The sequence below is a fragment of the Trichoderma harzianum genome (assembly GCF_003025095.1).
Source record: "Trichoderma harzianum CBS 226.95 unplaced genomic scaffold M431scaffold_8, whole genome shotgun sequence".
Classification (NCBI taxonomy): domain Eukaryota; kingdom Fungi; phylum Ascomycota; class Sordariomycetes; order Hypocreales; family Hypocreaceae; genus Trichoderma; species Trichoderma harzianum.
The window spans coordinates 1,258,788-1,277,960 of record NW_020209256.1 but is presented as its reverse complement, the minus strand read 5'-3'; the positions used below and the strand labels follow the sequence as shown (position 1 = coordinate 1,277,960).

The window sequence follows — 19,173 nt, the reverse complement described above, 5'->3', positions numbered from 1 at the left end:
GTGATCTTATAGCATTGTTCAACTATATACAAAAACTAGCAAGATGATTAGAATTGTTGTCTAAGTAGCCGGCAAACGTGTTACATTACATCCACCCTTGTATCCGGTCCCATCTTTATAGACAGCCAAGACTGTTTCAACCTTTCATACCCCTAGTATGGTTAACACGTCAAGCTGAAAACTATAAGATAATGTAGGTAATTTATTTCCTAAAATAGTGATAGATCATAGACCCCTATTAGCTATCAGGGGAGGGGGTTTATGGTGTTCGCTTAGTCTTCTGGGGTATGAGTACTGGGCTATGTATGCATGTAAACTGATTAGGCCACATGGGTGACAGACGTCAGCTCCCAAGTTGCAGAAAATGATCCGATGATTATGGGCATTGGCATGCATAGCAAATGCGGCTCTCCGTAAGATGGCGGATGTGTCGGCGTCTTATTTCTCTCAGTGAGGATAAGCAACAGCTTGAGGCAATTCTCATTAAGCTAGGTATATAATAGAACAGAAGCCCCCAGCTACATGTTCTGCTACGAATTATACCCGAATTTATATAATTTTGACACAGCTTTGAGCTAGCTTCAGTCCTTTTCCTGTTGTAAATCCACTATCATGGACACAAACGCGATTCTGAAACAGGATGCCTCCATGCCAATTGCTATTGTTGGCATGGGAGGCAGATTTCCAGGTGAAGCTACCAACCCGGACAAGCTCTGGGACATGGTCTCGAAAGGACGAAATGCCCTTTCAGAAGTACCAAAGGATCGATTCAATATCGAGGCTTTCTATCACCCGTCCGCCGAGCGACATGGCTCAATGAATGTCAGGGGAGGAAATTTCCTAAAGGAAGACATCGCTAGATTCGATGCTCCTTTCTTCTCTATTACAGCCAAAGAGGCACATGCCATGGATCCACAGCAACGATTAGCTCTGGAGCTATCGTATGAAGGACTTGAGAATGGTGAGTATTCCATTACCACTATAACTCGTGACAGAATTTAACTCTGGGTAGCTGGTATTAGCATTGAGGAGATTGCGGGATCTAATATGTCCTGCTATATGGCTTCATTCACAAAAGATTATACAGGCATGAGAGGTAGGCTATCCGGCCCAAGTTACCACCTATTTATTAGTTGAAAGCTAACACTCAACCAGGCCATGATGCTGAAGATATTCCGTAAGACAATACTCAGCCGTTTTCTGTTCTTTCAAAAATCTCTTTTTCTTGTCTGCAGTGCTGACTGTCCTCCTAGTTTATATGAAGGAACGGGTAATGGCGCTGCTTTAATCTCCAACCGCGTCTCATGGTTCCTTGATATCAAAGGACCCAGTCTCAGCTTGGACACAGCGTGTTCATCTTCGCTTGTAGCCCTTCATCTTGCTTGCCAGAGCATTCGAGCGGGAGAATCAACCTCAGTAAGGCCGCCTTCCACTGTCAGAGAAATAACTCTTTGCTCATCCATTCTAGGCAATCGTCGGAGGTACCAATATCATTTTGATGCCAGAGATGCAAAACGCCATGACATCACTCCATTTCCTCAGTCCTGACTCCAAGTCCATGTCATTTGATCACAAGGCGAATGGCTATGCCCGAGGAGAAGGTGCAGCTGTTGTCATATTAAAACCTCTTGCAGACGCACTGCGAGACGGTAACGTCATCAGAGCCGTCATCAGAGGTACAGGTGTCAACCAGGATGGCAGAACTCCTGGTAAGTCAAATCTCTGTAATCGGCTCCCATGTGTATGTAGGTCTAACTGCATAATAGGTATTACCGTGCCATCTTCAAAGGCACAAGAGGAGCTGATACGCGTGACATATGCCTCTGCTGGGCTGGACTTTAAGCAGACTGGCTACTTCGAAGCACACGGCACAGGTATGTATAGCCCGCCTTAATCTCTCTCGGGGCTCAATTCGCTCTAACACTATGAAGGAACTCCTGTTGGTGATCCTCTGGAATGCGCTGCTATTGCTGCTACCTTTGGTCAAGTAAGACCAGAGTCAGACCCTCTCCTAATAGGCTCAGTGAAAACAAATATTGGCCACATGGAGGGTGCTGCTGGTCTTGCGGGTCTTGTCAAAGCCGTCTATGCCTTAGAGAGAGGACAAGTGCCACCGAATCTCTGGTTCGAAAAGGCCAATCCTCGCATTCCTTTGGCAAAATGGAAACTCAAGGTTCCCACAGAGCTAACCCCATGGCCTACTGAGGGTGTCCGCAGAGCCAGTGTTAATTCATTCGGTTACGGTGGTACTAATGCTCACTGCATCGTCGATGATGCTTTCCATTACCTTGAATCCCGGGGATTGAAAGGTTTCCACAACACCATTTCGGAGACACCTGCTGTCCCCAAAACCCTGCCATCTACAACTCCGGTGGCTGACCCGTTGCCTCAGCTTCTTGTCTGGTCCTCACCTGAACAGAAGGGAGCTGACCGTACTGCAACTAGCCTGGCATCATATGTCAAGTCCCTTAGCGTCTCACCAGCAGGAGAGAGCGCCTTGCTCGAAAGACTATCATTTACACTATCCAATAAGCGTAGCAAGTTCCCATGGAAATCATTTGGCATTGCTTCCAGCCTACAAGAGGCTATTGACGCTTTTGAGCAGCCAAGGAAACCTGAACGGTCCGCCGAGCAGCCTACTGTCGCTTTTGCATTCACTGGGCAGGGTGCTCAATGGTATGCTATGGGTCGTGACTTGTTCAAATACCCGGTGTTTAGAGAGTCAATTCAAGCCGCGGCTTCATCATTGAAAGAGCTTGGTTGTGAATGGGACCTGGTCGGTAAGTTAAAGGCTATTTGCCAACTAAAGATGCAATCAATATACTAACAACCATACAGAGGAGCTCAATGCGACTGCGGAGAAATCGCGTATCAATGACCCGGCTCTCAGCCAGCCAGCCTGTACGGCTTTGCAAGTGGCTCTCGTAGACCTTCTCAGCAGCTGGGGCGTGAAGCCATCCGTTGTTGTGGGACACTCTAGCGGAGAAATTGCTGTAAGAATCATCTTGCCTTCTATCTGTAGAAATGTTACTAACCTGCATATAGGCTGCCTATGCCAAGCGAGCCATTAGCCGGGAATCGGCTTGGAAAGTTGCATACTTCCGTGGTCTCCTTTCTAGCACTATCAAGAAAGAAGGCGCTATGCTTGCGGCTGGCTTGGGCTATGAGGACGCCCAGGCTCTCGTTGATCAGGTCACGGACGGTGATTTGGTCGTTGCTTGTATTAACAGTCCATCTAGCGTTACGCTCTCTGGTGACATCTCTGCTATCTCTCAAGTCCAAGCTCTTCTAGAAGAGAGGAAGGTGTTCAACAGGAAGCTGATGGTAAAGACCGCTTACCATTCTCCCCACATGAAGGCTATCGAAGCATCATATTTGAAATCGATTAGCGATATCTCACTAGCGACAGATGATGTCAGCGTGCGGATGTTCTCGTCTGTGACAGGGGAGATCATTGAAGCGGCTGAGCTTGCGAAACCATCATACTGGGTCTCCAACTTGGTAAATCCCGTCAAGTTCAACCAATCATTGCAAGCAGCAATCAGGCACAACCCAACCAAAAGACGAACGACGAAAAACACTGGCGGAATTAACCTCATTGTTGAAGTTGGACCTCATGCCGCTCTCCAAGGGCCAATCCGACAGGTTTTATCCGTTGAAGAAACCAAGAAACTCCATATACTTTATGTTTCACTCCTCAAGCGCGATAGTAGTGCCAGCTTGACCGCGATTGAAGCAATGGGAACTTTGTTCCAACGCGGTTATGCTGTGGATGTTGCTCAGGTTAACAACTCTGGCAAAGATACGGCAGCAGCTCTTGTTGATATGCCTCCATTTGCTTGGAACCACAGCACAAAGTACTGGTACGAATCTCCTATCTCTCGCGCTTACCGATTGCGAGACATGCCGAGGCACGACCTCGTCGGAGCCAGAGACGAATACTCCAGCGAGCAACAGCCCAGCTGGCGCAATTATCTCCGAGTTTCCGAAATCCCATGGCTGGAGCACCATCAAGTCCAGTCGTCTATCTTGTATCCCTTTGCGGGTATGATCGTTATGGCTATCGAGGCTTCACGTCAGGTAGCCGACAAGACGAAGGAGATTGAGGGGTTTCAGCTGCGAGACATCTCGGCTGGTGCGGCCATGATCATTCCGGCTGATGAGGCTGTTGAGTCAAAGATTCAACTTCGTCCTTGGCGCGCTGGTTCAAGGCTTCCCGACTGGACGTGGAACGAGTTCACCATCTCATGCCGAGATCGCCAAGGGGCCTGGACACAACACTGCTCAGGTTTAATCCAAGTCAAGTACAAGACGGCGGTAAATCCTACTTTTACGAATGAAGACGCTGCCAGAGCCAAGAAGTTCCGAGAAGAATATCAGCAAATTACAGATGCTGGATTAGATATTGAGGATCCAGCTGACGTCTACGCTTCGGTATGTTTATACAGTATTCCATCTACGCTTTTGACCAGTTACTAACTATCATAATAGCTCGCTGAACTCGGCTTGCAATGGGGCCCATCTTTTAAGTCACTGGTCCATATCGGTTCAGGGCATTACCAGGCTCAATGCGCTATCGAAGTTCCAGACACAAGGTCCTTTATGCCTGAGAACTTTGAGCATGATCATATCATTCACCCTGCGACGCTCGATGGTATCGTACAAATGATTGTGCCTGCCTGCTCACCTCGAGGAGCGCTTGTTGATAGAGCCAAGATCCCTCGCTTCGTTGAGAGTGTCTACATCTCAAGCAAAGTGGCGAGCAAGAAACCTGGCGACAAGCTTTATGGTTACTCTCGCTCTACAGCGCACGGTTTCCAGGAATCCGTTGGTACTATCGTCGCTTCCGATGGTGACTGGGAAGAGCCTCTCGTTGTGTTTGAAGGGTGCAGAGTTATCACGCTCGAGACCATGACAGAGGGCATTGCGTCCTCTTCTGCTGCAACTAAGTCAATCAAGAAATTGGGCGCGTGCACACACTGGGGCCCTGATATTGAAGAGCTGACTGCCGATGGTTTGAAGGCCTTCCTCTCCCCCTTCGCAGAGCTATATCCTGATCCAGAATACGAAACAATCTACGATCTCGAATTGGCTTGTTTAATTATCTGCAAGAGGGTCCTTCGAAAGTTTACTGCAGAGGACTCGAAGTTGTTCGCGCCCCATCATCGTCTGTTCTATGAATACATGCAGCACCAATACGACCTTGCTGTCGAAGGCAAGCTCAACTGCCAGAGGTCTCCCATCAAGAAGATTGACTGGTTGAACACCACCGAGGAATTTGATGCGGCCTTGCTCGAGAAGGTTTCTAATGAGTCTGTGGACGGAAAGATGCTGGTTCGCGTCGCCTATGCGATGAATGAGATCCTCACCGGCGCAATTGAGCCTCTGCAGGTTCTCCGTGAAGACGACTTGCTGACTTCATATTACCGAAACGTCATTGGTGTTGAAAAAGTTAACCCAGTCCTTGAAGAATACGTGAGGCAAATCTCCCACAAGAGACCACTTCGCGTCTTGGAGGTTGGCGCAGGTACCGGAGCAACCACAAAGCTGGTTCTGACGACCCTTGGGAAGCGCGATGATGCCGCCGCCAGGCTGAAGCTGTACACGTTCACTGATATTAGCAGCGGATACTTTGAACCTGCTGCCAAGGACTTTAGTGAATATGCAGAGTTCTTGGAATACAAGATTCTCAATATCGAGAAGGATCCCGCCGAGCAAGGATTCCCTGTCGGCCAATACGATATTGTCATTGCAAACAACGTTATTCACGCTTGTTCATCCATCGACAGATGTTTGGCGCACTGCCGTAGCATGCTCAGACCGTGAGTACTTACCATATAGTTCTACGTGGGCCAAAGCTAACTTTCGACTTACAGTGGCGGAGTTTTGCTCCTGGGCGAGCTGACCACAACGATGGCTCGTGTTCCGATGATCTTCGGAACACTTCCTGGATGGTGGCTTGGTAAGTCGCACATAGTGTGTAATGTTCAGACTTTCAATCCCGACTGACAATTGTGCAGGTGAGAACGATAACCGGAAATGGGGCCCAAGACTCTCAGAAAGCGAATGGGACGTTTACCTGCGCCGGCACGGATTTGGTGGACTGCATGTGTCCTTCCGAGACGATAGCAGAGAAGATGTTTACCAGTCTTCGCTTATCTTCTCCGTGGCTGTAGAGGCCACCTCTCCCCCGCTGCCCAAAAACGCCGTCGTCGTCAAGCCAGCAGTCGCTGACCCCGTTGTCGATGTGATGGCATCAAAGTTATCGAAGCTGCTAGATAAGGAGGGCGTTGAAGTTGAAGTAGTTTCGTTGAAAGACGTCAACACTACTGATTTCAGTGGCAAGGCATGCATTGTTGCTGTGGAGTCGAACAAACCTCTGCTTCATGAGATCAAGAGTGAGGACTGGGAGTCTGCCAAGAAGGCAGTGCTTGGATCAAGAAGCACTCTGTGGCTCACCAATGGTGGTACCATGGAATGTACCACTCCTGAGTCCAGTCTTATTGTTGGACTTTCCAGAACTATTCGAGGAGAAAATCCCGGCCTACAGTTCACCACACTTGATCTTGATCCCAAGGAATCCATCGACTCCGACACCACTTGCGCAATTATTAGCCAGATCTTCAAGTCTAAGGCTGATCCTTCTAATGCGGAATGGGAGTATGCTCTGCGCAATAAGCTGCTCAATGTGCCTCGTCTATACCCCGATCACGAGGTGAGCAACCTCTTCGAGACCAACGCAGAAGATCCTCCTGCAGTGAAGTTGCCTTTTAATCAGCCGGGACGTGCTCTTGCACTCGAGATCAAAGTACCTGGAATGTTAGATACCTTCCAGTTCACAGACTGCGACGAGTACCCGCTGCCACTTGGCGACCGAGAGGTCGAAATCAAGGTCAAGGCTGTGGGCATGAACTTCCACGACGTCATGATTGCCATGGGTCAAATCCAGGATACAAACTTGGGTGTTGAGTGTAGTGGCGTCGTCACTCGCATTGGAAAGTCCGTCACCCAATGGAAAGAAGGCGACAGGGTCATGACATTCCGTCTGGGAACTTACCGCACGTATATCCGTAACCCGGAGGAGATGTTCCAGAGAATGCCGGACGGTATGTCGTTCGAAGAGGGTGGCTCGATTGTCTCCATCTATGGAACAGCCGTCTACTCGCTGTTTGACGTCGCTCGTCTGCAGAAAGGTGAAAGCGTTCTTATCCACTCTGCCGCAGGTGGCTTCGGTCAAGGAGCTATTATTATCTCTCAGTATATCGGCGCCGAGATCTTCGTAACTGTTTCAACCGAGTTCAAGAAGCGTTTCTTAATAGAGACGTATGGTATCCGTGAGGATCATATTTTTAACAGCAGAGATCATAGCTTTGCAGCTGGTATTAAGCGTATGACTGACGGCAAGGGCGTCGACGTCGTCTTGAACTCTCTTGCTGGAGAGGGACTGCGGCAGAGTTGGCTGTGCGTCGCGCCTTTTGGTCGGTTCATTGAGCTGGGCAAGCGAGATATTAGTAAGTTGCAAACCCAATTCCCTTCTAACAAGTATAGGTAATGTGGAGAGATTCTGACTGTTTATTAGCCGGTAACACGGGCCTGGACATGACGCCTTTCCTTCATAACATCAGCTTCTCTGGCGTGAACATGCTGTCTGTGTACAGAGAGAATGTTCCACTGCTCAGCAGAATTTTGGCAGACGTGATGAAGTACTGGGCCATGGGTGTTACGAAACTCGTCACGCCTCTTAAGGTTATGAACTTTTCCCAGATCGAAGAGGCGTTCCGCATTATGCAGACAGGCAAGCACATCGGAAAGATGGTCTTGGCCGCTAATGATGACGACATTGTTCCGGTAAGATAATTATTTATAACTACACTGGCACGGCTATAGAAGGGAAGAATGCTAACAGCAGAGAAACAGATTGTCCCTCCCAAGAAGAAGGAGTTTACTCTGTCTTCAAACGCAACTTATATAATCCCTGGTGGCCTTGGTGGTCTCGGACGATCACTCGCCATGTGGATGGCCTCAAAGGGTGCTCGCTACCTTGCCTTTACGTCTCGCTCAGGCGCAAGCAAGCCAGAGGCAAAGGCACTCCTTGACGAATTGGCGAAGATCAATGTCCAGAGCAAGGCTTTCGCAAGCGATATCAGCAATGAGGCCGAGCTCACTAGAGTGCTGCAAGAGATCAAAGCTGCCAACTTCCCCGCCATTCGCGGAGTCATTACCTTTGCCATGCAGTTGCAGGATGTCTTCTTTGAGAACATGACTGTTGAAGAGTTTCACACTGCTATCCGACCCAAAGTTCAAGTCACAAGAAACTTGCACGAACAGCTGCCTAAAGATCTTGACTTCTTCATCTGTATGTCCTCTGTTGGAGGTATTGTAGGGTCCAGAGGACAAGGCAACTACAACGCCGGTAAGTTTAACCTTTCGAGATTTGTTGAGGGATTATCCCTTCTCGGAAAAGAAGCAGACAACTAACATGTAATCTTAATAATAGGAAACACATACCAAGATGCCGTCGCTCGCCACCGCCGTTCCCTCGGCCTTAAAGGAACAAGTATCGATCTTGGTCTTGTTTTGGGCGTCGGTTGGGCTGCAGTCCACGGTGAAGCATTGGGTTATCTTAACTCTGGCGCAATGGCTGGTCTTAAGGAAACTGAGGTGCTGGACGTTATAGAGGCAGGCATGGCTGGCTTGCTGCCGGAGGCTGAGAACACGGTCGGCTTGACTACAGGAGGCATGCTTAAGCAGGGTGGCTATGAAGAGCTGTACTGGCACAGCGAGCGCCGATTTGGTCCAGTCAGTGTCTACGACACACAGGATAACGGCACTGCCGGTTCCGGCGAGCCTGACAGATCCGAAGAGCTACGCACGGCTTTAGGTGCAGCACAGAACCTTGATGAAGCTGGAGCTGCTGTTTGCGTAGCGCTGATGCGGAAATTGGCCAAGGCTATGATGATGGACGAAGCGGATCTCGACTCTGGCCGCCCTGCGAATGCGTACGGTGTTGACAGTCTTGTGGCGGTGGAGATCCGAGCTTGGGTATTCAAGACCGTCAAGAGTGACATCTCTGTGTTCGACATCCTAAGCAATGCTCCGCTTGCTACGCTTGCTGGGCTCATTGCTTTTAAGTCGTCATATGTGCCTGTTGCGATTCGCGGTGAAGGAGTTTCGTTGGAGAAGTGAGATGTCATTAGACGGGGGAGTGGAATAAACTAAAGGCATAAACTTGGTGTTAATATCTGAGCTTCCTATAGAACCATACAAAATGCGTTCGTAATATTCTTTCCGCAACGACTGCTCTTGTGAATCTTTGATGAGATTGGATATATGGAATGCGGTCTCGACTTTCACAAGATTGGACTTGGTCTGTATCCGATATCTAATATTAATGCCGCTAATATTCATGAATACATGTAGATCATAATATATACTCTGTTAGCAGATTATAGATAACCAGCAAGGATAACAGCTAAGGAATAATGGCTGGGCTCAATATATACAGAAAGGCAGCATGGGCGTGCTATGAGTCCGTCTTGGGCCATTTCCAATATATATTGGCACCCTCAACACCTGCCAATGGATTTCCTTCACCATGTGTGGCGTTTCCGTGTTGCTCTTCAAATCCGCATTTCATGTAAAATCCATCTTTGCCCAGAGCACTAACTACAGACGCGCAGACTCCCTCAGTTTCAGCCTGCTTGAGACCCCATTGTGTCAGTTTCCGACCTATGTTTTGGCCCTGGAAATCCGGTCGCACTGCTAATCCTTCAAGATACCACGATTCAGCACGTTTGCCGCTCCAGATTGCGTCAAAATAAGGGTACGATCGCTCCACAATGTTCTCCTGCACAGGGTCACTTGCACGACTGGGCCACAACCAAGCATGAATTGTCATGGCAATAGAAGACAGAGGCTTCAGCAAATTCCCTAGGCCGCCAACTTAGCTTAAGTCAGTAGATGGAATACCACAGTATACTCACGAGGATCCAAGTACGATCGCTCCAACTTCTTGCCACCATCGCCCAATCTCGCCCATTGCGCAATACCAGTTATAACCTCACGGCCAGTCTCATCTTTGTTCACGGCAACCAGCCATCGCCAGCGACGGTCCCAGAAGTTGACGCGAGCCCGCCGCAGCCAGTACAAGTGCACATCGTCTGGATACTCGTTTCGATGAGGGTGGATGAGCTGGCCAAACAAATTATCTTCCCAGAATGCTTTTGCCATCACGCGGGCAATTTCAGGTAACTCTGAGTAGCGCGCATCGCGCAACACAATCTCGGACATGTTGTGCCACGAGAAGTGAGAGATAATAAGACTATGCAATGTGTTGAACAAAACGAATGAAAGGCGACCAATAAACCGACCAGCGAGTGCGAATCGTGAAACTTGGGGTAACTGCGAATACGAAGACTCTGGACGCTTTGTGACAAGGAGTGCTACCGTGTTCGACTCCTTCGCAACAAAACCCAAATTTGTCACATATATCCCTGTATATCGAAACTACCTAGTTAGCAAACACGGCCGAGAGCTGCTTCTAGGAGGCTTCTCAGTTTCTTAGCGACGAACGCCTCACATGTTCCCACAAGGATCCTCGTATGGTTCATGTGCATTTCAGGCGACTCTTCTGGACCGTCGTACCAGCATGAAACGCGCCACAAGTATGCGAACCAGAACTAATGAGTTTAGTATGTGGTAGCGCTGGCGGGGCGGCCCTACTTCCCGCTGTCTACTAACGTTGCCATCCACCTCAAGGACAAGCATTAGTGAAGAGAAACTGAACTTTGTTACGAGCTCGGGTTTCGATGTAACTCAATGCGAGATAGCGTATGCGCTCTCGGCATTAACTCACTTTGCCTAAGATACCGTTGAATCCCCCGATGCCGTAAAGTGCCATTAATTTGTCTGCTGTGCTGTTCGGAGTAAAGCATGCTCTTTTGCTGCCACAGTTTTTCGTTGATGGTTTTGCACTGCTGACAGGGGCCGGGACTGTGACGAGGCTGGTTGTATGCAAACTACGGCAAACTACGGCAAACTACGGCAAACTCACGTTGTGATCCGATTGGCCCCGGCATCAATATCCTTGCTATCCGTTTGCTGAATTCTGACGGCTCCGGTATGCTGTTGGCCGGCCCATGCTTAACGTAACTTCTTGATGGGTTCGTTGAAAATCCCTCACACCACGGTTCCTTTCCGAGTTTTTCTCCCGACGATTTCCACATGTCAAAAATTTATAGCGTATATACATCCGAAGGGACTGGGCTTTGACCGAAGATTCGTTGGAGTTGGAAGACCAATGATTATGTTACAGAAATATATCTAGCGCCCTTTCCATGGACGAAAAATTACAAAGAGCTGGCGCCCGCCGATTGATGGTCCTCATGCGTGACCTTCCATGCCACCTCCTTGATGATTATCATATCTCGACTGCCGGTTCTGGACCTTTCCTCATCTGACAGGTTCTCACGGCTATCCCTGCCGAAGTGATGGGCCATGGCAGCAGTTTGATTCGGAACCTGATCCGGCCTCCAGTTGTGAGGTCGGCCACGGGCCTCGCTGTCAGACTGATCACGGATCCATACAGAGGTCGATGCCCCTGCAGCCGAAGTGGCCTTGGACCGGCTATTCTCAAGTGAGCGAAGTGGATACGCGTTGCTTGACCCGTACACGCTGGAATCGTAGGCAAGTGGAAAGCCCAAGCCTATGGAGAAGGATTTGAGAAAATTCTTCATATTTGGTACCGTGGCAGTAATAAGAGACCAGACAATCATGGTCTGTTGAAAGAGTAGGCTGTTTGTGACAGCAAATTGAGGCTCGGGTGAAGTCGGGTACTTGCTGAAATACGCCAGATGAATGGCTGAGAAGGCGATGAGTGGCAGACGGAATGAGAAAGCCAAGGCAACCTGACACTTGCGGGAGAATGACATGTTAACGCTCCAGGAGACCCATACAATAAGAAGCCAAGTAAGTATCTCGGTTAGGATGTCAATCGCAGTGATGATAGCCCAGCGTGTATTCTAAGCGCAACTCTTAGGTTAGGCATCTGCATGAGATCTCGACGAGTCACAACACGTTTTTTTTCGTACCTGGTTGGGACATTGTTTAACATTATCCAGAGTCAACAATGCGCCGGAGCGGCAGTTGATGAGGAATGCCAAAGATGAGCCTATTCCCCATGCCGAACTAAGAACCATAAGTCCAATACAGAACGGTTTGCTCTTCCCAGTCTTGGAGTCAATGATTCGAAGGATAAGAGCGAGGACAGAGCATTTAGCGAGGCTCAAGGTAATAAGACAGAGAATAACGGCCGCGATAACGGACTGTCAGTAGATGTGTTAGTTGCTGAAACTTGCCACATTACACGAGGCTTACTTTTGAGGACGTCGCCCATTGTTCCGGTCCCGTGATAGAGTTGAACTTGCCGAGGCCATTGTTTAAGCCAACAAACATTGCGATGGCTTGAGCTATATGGAAGACCTAACTGATGGTCAACTTCATTATCAAATACGGGATCAGGCTCCTTACTGTCGCGAAAGCAAGCAGTAGATCATCAAACCCAAACATCCGGTACTTGATGTATCCTCGTGTCATAGCACCAAGAAGACCATATATCAACGATAAGATTGTCACGATCCATAACTGGCCCGAATGATCGTTGAAGGTAACGCGTGAGAACTGAAAAGAACCATCGTTCGATGTTTCTGGATCCATGAGTGAGGAAGACCTGTAGGTCAGGCTCAAGAGAGGCAATGACTTGACAGCATCGAAGAAGTAAATCTTCGCAAGAGATAACGAATGCCTATAAGTCCTTGCTTTCCACTCGCAGCGTGCCGGCAGCCAAAGTCCCGATCCTGACGGATGGATGGGCGTGTGATGTGGGTTCCAGACCAGAAGATCCTGAATCCAGGCTAATTACAGCGCAGCCAACGGCTTATCCTCGTACCAGACGGAAAAGCAGGTACAGAGTAAGCCTCTCAGCTCGAGACCAGGGGCTGGAGGGCTTTGGCCTTGGTGATGTGACCCGGTCAGATTTCATCACCTACCTGCATTAATAAAGCTACGAATACTCCGTGCTCGTAATACATACTTGGAACAAACCATGTCCTTGCCTGCGACGCAAATCCTTCTATCCTTGGGGACGTAGTCTCAGACCTTTACAATACATGTATAGACTATTTATTTTTGGAAATAATGAGTCAGGTAGGAAGACGCAACTCTAGTCAGGTTTCTGTCACCTCATATTCAGTAGTTCAATGGTCCATAATCCGTATGGGGTCACCAAAATCTTGGCTAATCTTTGTGGACCGTATGATTTCTTTCCATCTCTGTGCCTGAAAGACAGTGCCAGCAGCTGCATTACACTGGAGTTCCCTGCACTCCACAAGGGTAGGGATTAGACAAGGAACGACCAACACGCATGCACCAGGCCAGGTCGGGGGACTCAGGCCGGTGTGCGCTATTCCCAATGTAATTGAAATGGTAGGATACAAGTACTTCGCATTGCTCCCATGTTTGCAACTGTCTGGCCATGCGTGTCTACTGTGTGCACCCTCTCTCCTGCATCATCCGTGGAACACTAGCTGCAGATTTTAAATGATATTTCTTTCTTTTCTTTTTCTCCCCCCTTTGTTTTGTTGTGGCCTTTTCAGCGAAACCACTTCCCACCAAAGTGGTTCCAAACCACCGCAAAAATGGTAGTTGACGATAAAGAAATTTCAGAGGTCAATGATGCTACCATTGGCCTCAACGATGGTGATGTTGATGAGAAGAGAGGAAATGCGGCCGACCGCGCCGACATGTACCGCATGGGCAAGGTACAGGAAATGAGGGTTCGTGCCGGTTGACTCTTGGGCTTTATCTCGTCGAGTCTTCTAACGCAACATCTAATAGAGAAATTTTCGCTTCTTGTCCATATTTGGCTTTTCTATGATTCTAATGGCGTCGTGGGAGTTCTCTTTAAGGTAAATTGGGGTTAAAGATGCTATGACAGTTGGGTTACTAAGTGAACTTGTGATTCAAAGTGTGTCTACAATCGGCCTTGTTAACGGCGGAACTGCCGGTTTCATCTGGATGTTCTTCGTTTGCTGGATGGGTTTCCTCTTGGTGAACACGACGATGGCTGAAATGGCTTCGATGTAAGTCATTCCCAATCCATATATATGGCTGAATTTCTCACCTAACTTTCGCAGGGCTCCAACGACTGGAGGACAATATCACTGGGTATCTGAATTTGCGCCGCCGCAATATCAGAAATTCATCAGTTACCTTATGGGGTGGATGTGTGTACTCGGCTGGCAGACATCTTGTGCCTCCTCGGCATTCATTGCTGGCACGCAGATTCAAGGCCTTATTGTCTTGAACAACCCCGATTATATCCCCAAACCATGGCACGGTACTCTACTCACTGTAGCCGTTGCTGCTTTCTCGGTGCTTTTCAATACTGTCCTTGCTAGAAAGCTACCACTTATTGATGCGTTAATCCTTGTTATTCACATCTTTGCCTTTTTCGGCATACTTGTCACTCTCTGGGTTCTTTCACCCAGAGCAGACGCCAAAGCGGTCTTCACGGAGTTCAGTGATGGTGGAGGCTGGGGCAGCGTGGGAGGCTCAACCCTTGTGGGAATTCTCGCAGGAATTTTACCACTGCTGGGTGCAGATGCTGCTGTCCACATGTCCGAGGAGTTGCGCGATGCCGGCCGCGCTCTACCGCGCTCCATGATTACGACGACTATCTTCAATGGTGCTTTTGGATGGATTATGGTAATCACATTTTCCTTCTGCATAGGCGACCTATATGAAGTCATCGAGTCGCCAACTGGTTATCCCTTTATGCAAGTCTTTTACAACTCGACAAAGTCAACGGCCAGCGCTACCGCGATGTCGGTGTTTATTGTTGCCATGACTGTATTCTCCAATCTTACTATGGTGGCTACGGCATCGCGTCAACTGTTTGCGTTTGCACGAGACCAGGCTGTTCCTTTCAGCCCTTGGTTTTCAAAGATAAAAACAGGATGGGATGTGCCGCTCAATGCCATTTTGATGACTTTCCTCATCTCAAGCCTTCTTTCCCTCATCAACATCGGTTCGGCTGTCGCACTGAACTCCATCACTTCTTTGGCAACAACGTCACTTCTATCCAGCTACATTGTCTCTACTGGTTGTATGATCTGGCGACGAATGACGAATAGTCCGCTCCTCCCATCCAAGTTCAGCTTGGGTCGATGGGGTCTCACCATAAACATTGCCTCTGAGGCTTTTCTTCTCCTTATTTTCGTCTTAGCATTCATGCCTAGCAACCCTAAGCCGACAGCAGCTCAGATGAACTGGAACATTGTGATTTACGGTGGTGTAACACTGTTTTCCTTGGTATACTACTTCCTTCGCGGAACTCATCGATATAAGGGTCCGGTTGCTTATGTCAGGGCACTTCAATAGTGGAGAGCTGCAGCACGGTGAGTTGTGTTGAACTCAGACAGGTCTCTACCTGTATAATTACGAAATGAAACACTTTACTATTAACGATTCTGTTTGTTTGTGTTGCAATATCGGCATTGTATCTTCCGTATCCAAAAGGGCAAATATACGTATAGCCTCTATTAATACATAACAATTAACAGCCTAATAGTCACATAATGGAACATAATTGGCGCGCATGCTATTGTTAGAGGTTAGATCCACATTTCGGACATAAATCAATTATCCTATTTATTAAACTCCTTGCTCATGCTCATTTTTGAAGGCGATACAACATCACAGAATTGCGTGGCAGCCGAAAAGGGTATATACAAAATGTTGTCGCATACTGCACATAGATTAGGCAATAGCATCTCTCCAAAGAGCAAAACCCATATTTTTGCCCTCAAAATTCCCGACTGTTTAAATAGTATATAAGAGTATGATGTCTCCCTGAGAGAAAGGATGGACGTCGAGCTTCCTTCCTTTTCAATTTGATAGACTTGACTGTGTGGAAGTTCTCATATTTCTTGGTCATATACGGTCATGAAGTGTCTTCGAGTGCTCGCTCTCTTCCTGGGGGCGGCCATTCCCGCTCAGGCCGCGTTTACATGGAAGAATGTAAAAATCGGCGGCGGCGGTGGCTTTGTTCCTGGCATAATCTTCCATCCCAAGACCAAGGGCGTGGCCTATGCCCGAACAGACATTGGTGGCCTTTATCGCTTGAACTCCGATGATTCTTGGACCCCAATCACAGATGGTATTGCTAATGATGCCGGCTGGCACAACTGGGGTATCGACGCTGTTGCTCTGGATCCGCAAAATGATCAGAAGATCTATGCTGCCGTCGGCATGTATACCAATAGCTGGTTTGTGAAGCTCCATTGAACATATTTCCAGATTTGACAACTCTGACACATCATCAGGGATCCCAACAATGGAGCTATTATTCGCTCTTCAGACCGTGGTGCCACCTGGTCTTTTAGCAACTTGACATTCAAAGTCGGAGGCAATATGCCAGGACGTGGCGCAGGGGAGCGGTTAGCCGTAGACCCAGCCAATTCCAATATCATTTATTTTGGGGCTCGATCTGGAAACGGTCTTTGGAAGTCTACTGATGGCGGCGTTACCTTTTCAAAGGTTACATCATTTACGGCGACGGGCACATACGCGGCAGACCCGACTGATCCCAACGGTTACAATAACGACAAACAGGGCCTTATGTGGGTAACTTTTGACTCAACAAGCAGCACCAGTGGAGGCGCGACTTCTCGCATCTTTGTTGGCACAGCCGATAATATCACTGCTTCGGTTTACGTGAGCACGAATGCCGGTTCTACGTGGACAGCGGTTCCCGGACAGCCAGGAACATATTTTCCTCACAAAGCCAAGCTCCAGCCTACAGAAAAAGCTTTGTATCTCACATACTCTGATGGCACAGGACCATATGATGGCACGCTCGGGTCAGTATGGAGGTACGACATCACTGCTGGGACCTGGAAATACATTACCCCAGTTAGCGGATCAGATCTCTATTTCGGTTTTGGTGGTCTCGGTGTCGATATTCAAAAGCCAGGGACTCTTGTTGTCGCTTCACTAAACTCCTGGTGGCCAGATGCCCAATTGTTCCGTTCCACAGACTCAGGAACGACATGGAGTCCCATTTGGCAGTGGGCTAGCTATCCTTCAATGACTTATTATTATGGCATCTCGGTAAGCCAGAATCGATGGTTTGAATCCGCTAACATGCTTATTACTGACCTGATTCCCAGACTCCAAAAGCCCCATGGATTAAGAATGATTTCATTGATGTAACTAGCGAATCGCCATCCGATGGACTCATCAAGCGCCTTGGTTGGATGATTGAGTCGCTTGAGATTGACCCGACGGATAGTAATCACTGGCTCTATGGCACCGGTATGACCATACTCGGCGGTCATGATTTGGTCAGTTGGGACACGAAACACAATGTGACAATCCAGTCGCTTGCAGATGGCATTGAAGAATTTGCTATCCAGGGTCTAGCGTCTGCACCTGGTGGCAGCGAGCTCTTGGTGGCACTTGGAGACGAGAATGGTTACACATTTACAAGTCCCAATAGCCTTGGCACTTCGCCTCAAAACGTCTGGAATACGCCAACATGGGCGACGTCGACGAGCGTTGACTTTGCGGGCAACTCGGTCAAGAATGTTGTCCGCGTTGGCAATACTGCTGGCACGCAGCAAGTTGCAACTTCATCGGATGGCGGCGTGTCATGGAGCATTGACTATGGTGCTGACACTTCTATGAATGGCGGCACTGTCGCTTATTCTGCCAACGCGGATACGATTCTCTGGTCAACAGGCTCCTCTGGCGTGAAGCGCTCGCAGTACCAGGGCAGCTTTACTACCGTCTCCAGCTTGCCCGCTACTGCTGTCATCGCCTCGGATAAGAAGACCAACACTCTCTTTTATGCCGGATACTCATCCACTTTCTATGTTAGCAAAGATACTGGTAGCACTTTTACATCTGGGCCAAAGTTGGGCAGTGCCACTTCCATTCGGGACATTATTGCTCACCCGACAACTGCGGGCACTGTATATGTCTCGACTGATGTGGGCATTTTCCATTCGACTGACTCGGGCACGACCTTTACCCTCATCTCTACGGCCTTAACAAACGTTTACCAGATTGCCCTCGGCGTTGGTTCAGACTCAAACTGGAACTTATACGCCCTCGGCACAGGATCAGCTGGCGCCCGTCTTTATGCGAGCGGAGATAATGGCGCAACCTGGACTGATATTCAAGGCAGTACTCAGGGTTTCGGTGCTATCGACGGCGTCAAACTCGCTGGTAGCGCCAGCACAGCTGGACAAGTCTACGTAGGCACCAATGGTCGAGGTGTCTTTTATGCACAGGGAACGATTAGCGGTGGTAACGGTGGAAGCTCCTCTTCATCCAGCGCTTCGAGCAGGTCCAGCACCACCACCTCAATCCATACCACACTCTCCTCTTCAACCATCTCAACTACTCGAACCTCTGTTGTGACTTCGACAACTCGCACTAGCTCGTCAGCCAGCCCTTCAGGCACAGGTCTTGCCCAGCACTACGCTCAGTGTGGAGGTACCGGCTGGACTGGCCCGACGCAGTGTGTTTCGCCATGGACGTGTCAGAAGCAGAACGACTGTGAGTAATCATGCATATCTACAACATTGTCATCATCAACGACAGATTTACTGATTTATAATGCGTATAGTTTATTACCAATGCGTTTAATGCGTTTAAACACTTTGGACTTGCATATTAAATGATAACGACAATCAAGCGCTGACACCACGTATAGCCACTTGGCAACTTGATGTAAAATTTACTAGTTACAATAGCAGACAGCTCATTCAAGAGCGAATTGTAGCATTTTGATCGATGATTCCAGACTGTCAGAGCATTGATTTAATGCAACTGAGTTTAGCTGAGACGAATAGCGTATTTTGCGATGCCTCTCCATTCCTCCCACCCCCTCCAACAAAGAAGAAGTCTTGCGTTTCGCGGGAGTATAGTGCCAGTACAGTTGCCAAATGTGAAGAATCAATGGCCTTCTTTTCATCCATTAGTAACTCGTGAAAGATGAAAATGTTAAACTAGTGCCTGCTATTCCCAGCTACCACGCAGAACAAAGCCAAACCTCGAACCAAACCCACCATTTCCATGAAAACTCCAACGACTGACATAGAAGGTTTA

The 19,173-nt window shown here is 48.5% G+C and overlaps 6 protein-coding genes across 6 annotated transcripts; 4 read left to right on the top strand and 2 right to left on the bottom strand.

Annotated features, from left to right (window-relative positions):
• Positions 1 to 648: 648 nt before the first annotated feature.
• On the top strand, positions 649 to 3,729 carry M431DRAFT_119269 (hypothetical protein; the record flags this gene model as incomplete). Its single annotated transcript, XM_024912063.1, has 8 exons — positions 649 to 961; positions 1,013 to 1,132; positions 1,265 to 1,416; positions 1,469 to 1,709; positions 1,767 to 1,874; positions 1,932 to 2,780; positions 2,839 to 2,993; positions 3,061 to 3,729. Coding segments are annotated over 8 exons (2,607 nt in total), but the record flags the coding sequence as incomplete, so codon positions are not given.
• Positions 3,730 to 3,825: 96 nt separating this feature from the next.
• M431DRAFT_146575 (hypothetical protein) lies at positions 3,826 to 9,212 on the top strand (the record flags this gene model as incomplete). Its single annotated transcript, XM_024912738.1, has 9 exons — positions 3,826 to 4,434; positions 4,492 to 5,822; positions 5,877 to 5,962; positions 6,021 to 7,106; positions 7,239 to 7,511; positions 7,580 to 7,848; positions 7,918 to 8,413; positions 8,498 to 8,836; positions 8,906 to 9,212. The coding sequence occupies 9 exons, from the start codon at positions 3,826 to 3,828 to the stop codon at positions 9,184 to 9,186; spliced, it is 4,770 nt and encodes a 1,589-aa protein (XP_024773134.1). The 3' UTR covers positions 9,187 to 9,212.
• A 311-nt stretch (positions 9,213 to 9,523) lies between these two features.
• Positions 9,524 to 10,290, bottom strand: M431DRAFT_6976 (hypothetical protein; the record flags this gene model as incomplete). The annotated part of the gene is made up of 2 exons (XM_024921793.1): positions 9,524 to 9,930; positions 9,984 to 10,290. The coding sequence occupies 2 exons, from the start codon at positions 10,288 to 10,290 to the stop codon at positions 9,524 to 9,526; spliced, it is 714 nt and encodes a 237-aa protein (XP_024773133.1).
• Positions 10,291 to 11,348: 1,058 nt separating this feature from the next.
• M431DRAFT_496754 (hypothetical protein) lies at positions 11,349 to 12,714 on the bottom strand (the record flags this gene model as incomplete). Its single annotated transcript, XM_024917520.1, has 4 exons — positions 11,349 to 12,020; positions 12,090 to 12,323; positions 12,376 to 12,480; positions 12,529 to 12,714. The coding sequence occupies 4 exons, from the start codon at positions 12,712 to 12,714 to the stop codon at positions 11,349 to 11,351; spliced, it is 1,197 nt and encodes a 398-aa protein (XP_024773132.1).
• An 857-nt stretch (positions 12,715 to 13,571) lies between these two features.
• On the top strand, positions 13,572 to 15,651 carry M431DRAFT_521602 (hypothetical protein). Its single transcript, XM_024920474.1, has 4 exons — positions 13,572 to 13,832; positions 13,894 to 13,964; positions 14,025 to 14,138; positions 14,193 to 15,651. The coding sequence occupies exons 1-4, from the start codon at positions 13,695 to 13,697 to the stop codon at positions 15,436 to 15,438; spliced, it is 1,569 nt and encodes a 522-aa protein (XP_024773131.1). The 5' UTR covers positions 13,572 to 13,694; the 3' UTR covers positions 15,439 to 15,651.
• Positions 15,652 to 16,002: 351 nt separating this feature from the next.
• M431DRAFT_88968 (carbohydrate-binding module family 1 protein) lies at positions 16,003 to 18,711 on the top strand (the record flags this gene model as incomplete). Its single annotated transcript, XM_024923966.1, has 4 exons — positions 16,003 to 16,325; positions 16,383 to 17,169; positions 17,229 to 18,621; positions 18,692 to 18,711. 4 exons carry the CDS (start codon positions 16,003 to 16,005, stop codon positions 18,709 to 18,711), a joined length of 2,523 nt encoding a protein of 840 aa, XP_024773130.1.
• Positions 18,712 to 19,173: the final 462 nt, after the last annotated feature.

Bases quoted from the DNA above. Each gene is read 5' to 3' on its own strand.
- M431DRAFT_521602 (XM_024920474.1), top strand. From the start codon at position 13,695: ATGGTAGTTGACGATAAAGAAATTTCAGAGGTCAATGATGCTACCATT. The intron at 13,965-14,024 runs GTAAATTGGGGT...TGTGATTCAAAG, and splicing joins TCGTGGGAGTTCTCTTTAAG to TGTGTCTACAATCGGCCTTG. The intron at 14,139-14,192 runs GTAAGTCATTCC...TAACTTTCGCAG, and splicing joins ATGGCTGAAATGGCTTCGAT to GGCTCCAACGACTGGAGGAC.